This window comes from Salmo salar, chromosome ssa09 (assembly GCF_905237065.1).
Source record: "Salmo salar chromosome ssa09, Ssal_v3.1, whole genome shotgun sequence".
In the NCBI taxonomy this organism is placed as follows: domain Eukaryota; kingdom Metazoa; phylum Chordata; class Actinopteri; order Salmoniformes; family Salmonidae; genus Salmo; species Salmo salar.
In genome coordinates this window covers 61812297-61823372 of record NC_059450.1, presented here as the reverse complement: position 1 = coordinate 61823372, position 11076 = coordinate 61812297, and the positions used below count along the sequence as shown (strand labels likewise).

At 41.9% G+C, this 11076-nt stretch overlaps 1 protein-coding gene across 1 annotated transcript in view; it reads right to left on the bottom strand.

Annotated features, from left to right (window-relative positions):
- Nucleotides 1-8592: 8592 nt before the first annotated feature.
- dmb (Proteolipid protein DM beta) overlaps nucleotides 8593-11076 on the bottom strand; it is a 35993-nt gene continuing 33509 nt past the window's right edge. Inside the window, 1 exon segment of the mRNA NM_001173936.1 lies at nucleotides 8593-10720. Coding sequence (NP_001167407.1) covers nucleotides 10568-10720 — 153 coding nt within the window. The 3' untranslated portion in view covers nucleotides 8593-10567.

The following is an 11076-nucleotide window of genomic DNA, read 5'->3' as shown; positions in this document are numbered from 1 at the left end:
CCATTATTAGGATGGGAGAAGGGGGAGGGGGAGGACAGTGAGACCAGATTAGCGTAGGATTTTACGGGGCCAACTAGGTCACGCAAGCCAGGACAGGGAGGATGGAAATTAGCCTTGGGGTCACGAGCGCTAATCGGCTACCACACTTCTGCCAGGGGAGGTCCCCCCACACACACACACACACACACACACACACACACACACACACACACACACACACACACACACACACACACACACACACACACACACACACACACACACAGCCTTTGTCGCCCCAGTCTATCCAGCCCTGGCCTGCCGCTATGCCTTTACACTGCTGACTCCTCCCTTACAGCTCTTCTAACCTACACTGTTACGGCACTAGCCGTGCTCGTGCTGACACTGGGCTGGGCCTTTTCCTAAAGGTTGCGTGAGGGAGCTCCAAGTGACACAAAGGTGCAAGCTGTAGTCTGGGGAGTGATTTATATCCCTGGAGGGGATGATGGGGGTGGCTTGGGAGGCCAGACTGTACTGGACATGGACTGACAGCTCAACAACATGGCCTCCAAGAGCACACACACACACACACACACACACACACACACACACACACACACAGGAAACTATGACATAAGTAGTGCTTGAGGTTCCATATTCAAATCAGTCTAGACTTAATTTCACACTGTTAAGTAATGTAGTTGATGGACCACAGGAGAAAATATAAGTTTGTATTTGATGTAATTGCATGTAAGATGCATGGTGGAATAGCAGTTGGTTGGGTAGTACTTTTGCCTGTGTGGGTAATACATACATACATACATACATACATACATACATACATACATACATACATACATACATACATACATACATACATACATACATACATACATACATACATACATACATACATACATACATACAGTGCATTCGGAAAGTATTCAGACCCCTTGACTTTTTCCACATTTTGTTACTTTACAGCCTTATTATAAAACTGATTAAATAATTGATTTATTTCATCAATCTACGCACAATACCCCATAATGATAAAGTAAAAACATTAATTGTTTTATAAAAAAAATGAAATGAAATATCATATTTACATAAGTATTCAGACCCTTTACACAGTACTTTGTGGAAGAACCTTTGGCAGTGATTACAGCCTCAAGTCGTCTTGGGTATGACGCTACAAGCTTGGCACACCTATATTTGGGGAGTTTCTCCCATTCTTCTCTACAGATCCTCTCAAACTCTGTCAGGTTGGATGGAGTGTCGCTGCACAGCTATTTTCAGGTCTCTCCAGAGATGATAGATCGGGTTGAAGTCCGGGCTCTGGCTGGGCCACTCAAGGACATTCAGAAACCTGTCCCGAAGCCACTTGTCATAATCGTGTATGTAGGTGGCAGGGAAGTCAGGCGCAGGAGAAACCAAATTGGTTAGACTGGAGTATTTAATGACAAAATAAACTCCAAATCCAAAGTACAAAATAACATGGATAAACATAACCCGTCGCACACCGATACAAAAAACACACGTAACATAACATCACAAACAATCACCGACAAGGACATGAGGGGAAACAGAGGGTTAAATACACAACATGTAATTAATGGGATTGGAAACAGGTGTGTAGGAAGACAAGAAAAAAACCAATGGAAAATGAAAAACTGATCAATGATGGCTAGAAGACCGGTGATGTCGACCGCCGAGTACCGCCCGAGCAAGGAGGGGCATCAACTTCGGCAGAAGTCGTGACACCACTCCTATGTTTTCTTGGCTGTGTGCTTAGGGTCGTTGTCCTTCACACTAGTCTGAGGTCCTGAGCACTCAGGAGCAGGTTTTAATCAAGGATCTCTCTGTACTTTGCTCCGATAATCTTTCCCTCGATCCTGACTAGTCTCCCAGTCCCTGCCACTGAAAAACATACCCACAGCATGATGCTGCCACCACCTTGCTTCACCGTAGGGATGGTGCCAGGTTTCCTTAAGACGTAAAGCTTGGCATTCAGGCCAAAGAGTTCAATCTTGGTTTCATCAGATCAGAGAATCTTGTTTCTCATGGTCTCAGTACTTTAGGTGCCTTTTGGCAAACTGCAAGCAGGCTGTCATGTGCCTTTTGCTGAGGAGTGGCATCCGTCTGCCTACTCTACCATAAAGGCCTAATTGGTGGAGTGCTACAGAGATGGTTGTCCTTCTGGAAGGTGCTCCCATCTACACAGAGGAACTCTGGAGCTCTGTCAGAGTGACCATCACGTTCTTGGCCACCTCCCTGACCAAGGCCCTTCTCCGCCTATTGCTCAGTTTGGCTGGGTGGCCAGCTCTAGGAAAAATCTTGGTGGTTCCAAACTTTTTCCACTTAAAAATGATGGAGGTCACTCTGTTCTTGGGGGGGGGGGGGGGATCTTCAATGCAGCAGACATTTTTTTGGTACCATTCTCCAGATCTGTGCCTCGACACACTGGTTTTTGCTCTGAAATGCACTGTCAACTGTGGGACCTTATATTGACAGGTGTGTGACTTTCCAAATCATGTCCAATCAATTTAATTTACCACAGGTGGACTCCAATCAAGTTGTAGAAACATCTCAAGGATGATAAATGGAAACAGGATGCACCTGAGCTCAATTTCGGGTCTCATAGCAAAGGTTCTGATTACTTATGTAAATAAGGTATTTCCAATTTTTATATTTAACACATGTTTTTGTCATTATGGGGTATTGTGTGTTTATTGATGAGGAAAAACATGTATTTAATACATTTTAGAATAAGACCGTAACGTAACAAAATGTGGGAAAAGGGAAGGGGCCTGAATACTTTCCAAATTAACTGTACATGCTTGCTCAATAATAATACATTTTATCTGTAAAAACCTTTTCAAAAACTCAAAGTGACACAAAAATGTAAATAATAAAACATTGAATCAATAAAAACACATATGGCAGCTTTGCTTCTAGCTCCTAAGCAACTTTGCAGTATTTCATTTTTTTGTGAGTTATTTCTTACATTATTAGCCCAGAATTGTTTTTGTGTTAATACATACAGCCGGAAATAACTTTGGATCCTTTGCTCATACCCCCCAGGGTAATTTAATCTATTTCAGAGGCAACTCCAAAACACTGCTGGCGGAGAAGTGGTATTCGGAGTGGACTTCTAGTCCGACTCAGGAGGCGTGCACACCATCCACCGCTTCAGAGTAAATGACTCGCTAAATGTTAATTATCTGGATAATAAAGTAGACGAGCTCAGAGCGATGATCTCCTTTCAGATAGTCATCAGGGATTGTAACATACTCTGTTTTATGGGAAACATGGCTCTCTCTGGATATACTGTCCCCATCCATACAGCCAGCTGGGTTCTCAGAACATCGCACAGACAGGAATAAAGAACTCTCCGGGAAGAAGAAAGGTGGGGGTGTATGTTTCATGATTAACTACTCATGGTGTGATTGTGATAACACGCAGAAACTCAAGTTCTGTTCACCCATCCTGGAATAGCTCATAATCAAATGCCGACCGTATTACCTCCCTAGAGAATTCTCTTCGGGTATAGTCACAGCCATGTACAGTATATTCCCCCTGAAACGGATACCATAACAGCACTCAAAGAACTACATTGGACTGGAAACCCCATATCCTGAGGCTCAATATATTGTGGCTGGGGATTTTTAAAAAGCTAATTTGATGAAAACGCAACCAAAGTTCTACCAACACATTGACTGTAATACTCGCGCAGGGAAAACATTGGACAACTGCTACTCAAATTTTCGAAATGCCTACAAGGCTCTCCCCCGCCCTCCCTTCAGCAAATCTGATCACGACTCCATTTTCTCCTCCCTTTCTATTGGCAGAAACTCAAAACAGGAAGTACCCGTGCTAAGGTCTATTCAATGTTGGTTTGACCAATCAGAATCCATGCTTCAAGATTGTTTTGATCATGTGGTCTGGGATATGTTCCGGGTAGCCTCTGAGAATAACATCCGACCAATACACGGATACAGTGACTGAGTTCATCAGAAAGTGTATAGAAGATATTGTACCCACTGTGACTGTTAAAGCCTAGCCAAACCAGAAACCATGGATAGATGGCAGCATTTGCACAAATCTGAAAGTGCGAACCACCGCATTTAACCATGGTAAGGTGACTGGGAACATGGCCGAATACAAACAGTGTAGTTATTCCCTCCGCAAGGTAATCAAACAGGCAAACCGTCAGTACAGAGAGAAAGCGAAGTCGCAATTTAACGGCTCAGACACGAGACGTATGTGGCAGGGTCGACAGACAATCATGGACCACAAAGGGAAAACCATCCGCGTCGCAGAGACCGACGTCTTGCTTCATGACAAGCTTAACACCTTCTTCTCCTGCTTTGAGGATAACACAGTGCCACCGACGCGGCCCACTACCAAGGACTGTGGGCTCTCCTTCTCCATGGCCGACGTGAGTAAGACATGTAAGCATGTTAACCCTCGCAAGGCTGCCGGCTCAGACAGCATCCCTAGCCGTGTCCTCAGAGCATGCACAGACCAGCTGGCTGGAGTGTTTACGGACATATTCAATCTCTCTCTATCCCAGTCTGCTGTCCCCACTTGCTTCAAGATGTCCACCATTGTTCCTGTACCCATGAAAGCAAAGGTAATTGTACTAAATGACTATCGCACCGTAGCACTCACTTCTGTCACCATGAAGTCCTTTGAGAGGCTAGCTAAGGATCACCACCTTACCTGACAACCTAGACCCAGTTCAATTTGCTTTCCACTCCAATAGATCCACAGACGATGCAATCGCCATCGCACTGCATACTGCCCTATCCCATCTGGTCAAGAAGAATACCTATGTAAGAATGCTGTTCATTGACTATAGCTCAGCATTAAACACCACTGTAACCTCCAAGCTCATCATTAAGCTCGGGGCCCTGGGTCTGAACCCTGCCCTGTACAATTGGGTCCTGGACTTCCTGACAGGTCGCCCCCAGGTGGTAAAGGTAGGAAACAACACCTCCAATTCGCTGATTCTCAATACAGGGGCCCCACAGGGGTGCGTGCTGAGCCCCCCCGTACTCTCTATTCACCCAAGACTTCGTGGTCACGCACGTCTCCAACTCAATCATCAAGTTTGCAGACGACACAACAGTAGTATGCCTGATTACAAACAATGACGAGACGGCCTACAGGGAGGAGGTGAGGGCCCTGGGAGAGTGGTGCCAGGGAAATAACCTCTCACTCGACATCAACAAAACAAAGGAGCTAATCTTGAACTTCAGGAAACAGCAAAGGGAGCAAGCCCCTATCCACATCGACGGGACCACAGTGGAGAAGGTGGAAAGCTTCAAGTTCCTCGGCGAACACATCACTGACAACCTGAAATGGTCAACCCTATCATCCAGAAGGCGAGGTCAGTACAGGTGCATCAAAGCTGGGATTGAGAGACTTAAAAAAAGCTTTAATCTCAAGGCCATCAGACTGTTAAATAGCCATCACTAGCTGGCTTCCACCCAGTTACTAATTAAACTAAAGTAAAAAAAATATAAAGTAACACAATAAAATTACAATAATGTGGCTATGTACACGGGGTAACGGTTTTGAGTCAATGTGTGGGGATGCAAGGTAGTCGAGGTCATTTGTACATGTACATGTACAGTTGAAGTCGGAAGTTTACATACACTTAGGTTGGAGTCATTAAAACTCGTTTTTCAACCACTTCACAAATTTCTTGTTAACAAACTATAGTTTTAGCAAGTCGGTTAGGACATCTACATTGTGCATGACACAAGTAATTTTTCCAACAACTGTTTACAGACAGATTATTTCACTTATAACTCACTGTATCAAAATTCCAGTGGGTCAGAAATTTACATACACTAAGTTGACTGTGCCTTTAAACAGCTTGGAAAATTCCAGAAAATGATGTCATGGCTTTAGAAGCTTCTGATTGGCTAATTGACATCATCGGAGTAAATTGGAGGTGTACCTGTGGATGTATTTCAAGGCCTTCCTTTAAACTCAGTGCCTCTTTGCTTGATGTCATGGGAAAATTCTAAGAAATCAGCCAAGACCTCAGAAAAAGAATTGTAGCCCTCCACAAGTCTGGTTCATCCTTGGGAGCAATTTCCAAATGCCTGAAGGTATCACGTTCATCTGTATAAACACCATGGAACCACGCAGCCGTCATACCGCTCAGGAAGGAGACGCGTTCTGTCTCTTAGAGATGAACGTACTTTGGTGCAAAATGTTCAAATCAATCCCAGAACAACAGCAAAGGACCTTGTGAAGATGCTGGAGGAAACAGGTACAAACGTATCTATATCCACAGTTAAACGAGTTCTATATCGACATAACCTGAAAGGCTGCTCAGCAAGGAAGAAACCACTGCTCCAAAACCGCCATAAAAAAGCCAGACTACGGTTTGCAACTGCACATGGGGACAAAGATCATACTTTTTGGAGGAATGTTCTCTGGTCTGATGAAACAAAATACAACTGTTTGGCCATAATGACCATCATTATGTTTGGAGGAATAAGGGGGATGCTTGCAAGCCGAAGAACTCCATCCCAACCGTGAAGCACAGGGGTGGCAGCATCATGTTGTGGGGGTGCTTTGCTGCAGGAGGTACTGGTGCACTTCACAAAACAGATGTCATCATGAGGTAGGAAAATTATGTGGATATATTGAAGCAACATCTCAAGACATCAGTCAGGAAGTTAAAGCTTGGTCGCAAATGGGTCTTCCAAATTGGACATTGACCTCAAGCATACTTCCAAAATTGTGGCAAAATGGCTTAAGGACAAGAAAGTCAAGGCATTGGAGTAGCCATCACAAAGCCCTGACCTCAATCCTATAGAACATTTGTGGGCAGAACTGAAAAAGCACATGCGAACAAATAGGCCTACAACCTGACTCAGTTCCATCAGCTCTGTCAGGAGGAATGGACCAAAATTCACCCAACTTATTGTGGGAAGCTTGTGGAAGGCTACACAAAATGTTGGACCCAAGTTAAACAATTTAAAGGCAATGCTACCAAATACTAATTGAGTGTGTGAACTTCTGACCCACTGGGAATGTGATGAAAGAAATTAAATCTGAAATAAATCATTCTCTCTACTATTTTTCTGATGTTTCACATTCTTAAAATAAAGTGGTGATCCTAACTGACCTAAGACAGGGAATTTTTACTAGGATTAAATGTCAGGAATTGTGAAAAACTGAGTTTAAATGTATTTGGCTAAGGTATATGTAAACTTCCGACTTCAACTGTAGGTAGGGGTAAAGTGACTATACATAGATAATTAACAACAAGTAACAGCAGTTTAAAAACAAAGCGTCTGTACTTAAATCGAGACATGTTACCTTTCGTATAGTATTCATTTGTGGATGTCCATCATCCATTTAGTATGCTATGTTACAAATTACAATTCGCATGATATGTTACAAATTGCAATTCGTACAATATGTTACGGATATGGAAAATGCACAACATGTTACAAATTTGCATGTTACAAATTCCAATTTGTTGTGGCTAACGTTAGCTAGGTGGCTAGGTGGCTTATGATCATTTTAGGTTGCTGGTTAATGTTAGCTCTAGGGGTTAGCATTAATGGTTAGAGTTGAGGTTAGGGTTAGTTAAAAGGGTTAAGGTTAGGGTTAGGATTAGCTAACATGCTTAGTTTCAAAGAAGCTAAACAGTAGTAAGTAGTTGCATAGTTGCTAATTAGCTCAAATGCTAAAGTTGTCCGTGGCATTCACATTATATGCCCACCCGCCCGACCAACCGCCCTCTGTTCCTTTTTTATTTAACCTTCTATCTTATGTATCCATACCAAACGGAACATACAGTATCATACAAATATGAGTGTCCCCGATTATTTTTTTTTATAGTCTATCAGACCAGTCTGGATGATTTGACCAGAGGGAGGGGATGTAGCCAGTCTGCCGGGAGGTGTTTGTGGTTGATACTGTGAGGTGTTTGTGGGTAATATTTGCTGGGGTTGAGTGGGAAAACTCTCTGCCAAGGTCCCTGACCAAACAGGTGTGTGCAGAGCAGACTGAGCAATAGTTGGATTTCCCTCAAGTTGGATGCAGGGGGTAGGTTCAGCAGTGTTGGTAATTAATGTTTTTGAGTCTGCACACCACTTGAGCATATGTCAACCTGCATCGGTGAGGCTCCTGTTGCAGGGTTGGGGCTGTCATGGAGGGCAGCAGTGGCCCAGGCCTGTCCTGTAGATAGCCGTTTGGAGGGTAACCAAATGATGCCTCGGGTCATTGATATACACAAAATACTCTATAATGTTAAATTGAAAAGAACGTCTGACAAATATTAACAAATTAAAAAATATTCAATAAGTAAAATACATTAAAAAATGTAGCCTCCGTCTGTCACCAGGCCTCGACGAGTCTCCCCCTGGTTGCTTCTCTGCCACAATACATACAATTTTTTGTTGTTGTAAGTACTCAGTGTTACACTGTACTGTACTTACTGCATTAACCCTAACTCTTACCCCAACCCAATTGGACATTGGAAATTACAATACTTGTTACATTGTAGTTACATGAATAGTTACAGAGTATTACCAACACTGCAAAGTGTTAACAGGGAATAAACACACAAGACCCACAAAGTATTTATTAACAAGTACACAAGTGATTTTTATTTATGCAAGCACATTTTTTCAATTGAAATCCTGATACTACGTAAGTAAGCATTCTTGTGAAAGTACAAAAGACTAATACGAGGATAAAGCCGAAAGCATTGTCAAGTCATTTACTGTAGAAGCAACGTTGGCACAATAATAAGTTTAAGACATGGTTGATAGCTCATCACAAATTAAACAGAGACAACTCAAACAATACAGTCTAATATCAGTAGTATAATGCTGTTAGCGTGGGGGGTTTAGTACTGCACATAAAGGGTTGACACAGCAAGACAGGCAAAGTGTAAATAAAATGACTTTTGAGTTAATAATTCTATACCATTAACGCATGTCCATGCCACGAAAAACATCGAAATTCACAGTCTTTACCTAACATTACAGTTATCCAACTCTGAGTTGAACATCAATGCGCTTACACATAGAGAGAGCACAGAAATGGTCAAATAAGTTCCCAAAACTAGCTCTTAGAAATACTGATAAAACAAATATTGCCAGGCAATGAAATGGTAGGCCACCTTCGGAGTACTATGGCATAAGAATGTGTAAGCAAGACAATCAAACTTTTAATGTCATAAACAAAATAACTTACTGTGTGACACACACTTTTCTTACGTCTGATGAATCCACCAAAAAGTGACATGTTACACCAACAACTTTATTTAGCATCAAGATATTTGTAAGACTGAGAGATCAGTAGTGGATTCAACCACAGCAACTTATTTTTATTATCTTCTGAATTGTCCTGAATTTGTAGTGCTAAACATATAAGTATGCATTTATATCTCAATATATACAGCGCAGAATCTGCAAAAACTTGTTTTATACTAGTATTTATAAAGTTCAACTTTTTTAAATAAAAAAAGAGGGTATGAGAACATATTTGCATGTGCTTGCGTGGCGTATGATTAAAGACAATCGAATCATTCCCAGTCCTTGGATTAGGGTTCTCCAACCCTGTTCCTGGAGAGCTACCCTCCTGTAGGTTTTTGTTCCAACCCCAGTTGTAACTAATCTGATGCAGCTGATCAACTAGGTAATTATTAAAATCAGGTGTGCTAGATTAAGGTTGGAGTGAAAACCTACAGGATGTTAGCTCTCCATGAGCAGGGTTGGAGAGCCCTCCATTACAGTAGATACACAGCTTTAAATTCGCAAAATGCCTCATATGGTAACAAAATAATGAATTGTTTATCATTTTGGGGACTAATTTCTTCTTTGATATTGACCTAAGTGTTTCCTGTTTAACAGGCTTGGCACAGCTAGTAAATAATATTTTTTTAATAAAAATTTGGTAACACTATCGTGTAACAGGAGTAAAAAATAAAAAATAAATTATAATAGGATTCAAATTTCTTTCACTTTAAAGTTATTATTTAGATCCCTGGCAGTACTGGTATGTAAAGGCTTCAGGAGCTTTAAAAGTTCCCCTTGTGTGATTGAAAATATTGAAGTCTTCAAAACTGATCACCCACCATCTACATAGCTCTTTTAAATGAGATCTAAATAGACACACAAACACGAGAAATGTGCTTGAAACCCTTTTAAGCCCCAACTGACCACCTCAAAAATGAAGAGAAATAAATAATACAAGGCGAAAAAATAATGACACTTGATAAAATCCAAATAAAAGTTCTCCAAGTAAAAACAAATACAAAAAATACTGCTGCTAGCTACTTATAATTCTACTACGTACTAAACTACAAAATACTATAAAAAACAATAATACAGGTGATGATAATAATAATAATAATGCAGTCCATGAGAGTGATAATGGGGCTTGTCATCTGAAATGCTGTTTGGGGGGTTATATGAGGGTCCCCCGGACCACTTTGTCATATGATGCACCAGTGACATCAGAGGGGGCGAGGACCCCGGTCGCCACCCACCCCCCTTTTTAGGAGGGGAGGGGGGGCAGGGTGGCAGGGCCAGGCCTCATGCTGGCCTTATGTGTAGGCGTTGAGACGCTCCTTGGAGCGGGTGGAGTGGATGTCGTGGAGCTCCTGCTCTTCTTTGGACTTGATGTCCTCATACTTCTGCATCCTGCACGCGTCCTTCACGTAGGCCCAGTTGGCCGACAGCACCATCAGGTAGTGGATCTGAAACAGAGATAAGTCACCCATAAGTTCATTCAGGGAGAAAATAAAAAATGCAGAAAATTATTGGTCTTTCAATTCTCCACTGTCATTGATTTGGGAAAGAAGAATGCCTGCCATGAAATGGAAGAAAGTGTACCCTATTTTCACCATGTACTTAATTGGAAAACACACTTTTTGGATCCATTTCTCTTTCAAATATGGAAAAGTCTTCATGAATGAATGTACCCCTCTAATCAAGCTCCATACTCTATCAGAAGAGAGATTTTCACATCATGACATCAGCAGAAATATAAAGCGCTATAATTGTGGCCCGCAGCTTTTTTTCAAGCTGAAAAAAAGAGTTACAATAGGTCTTC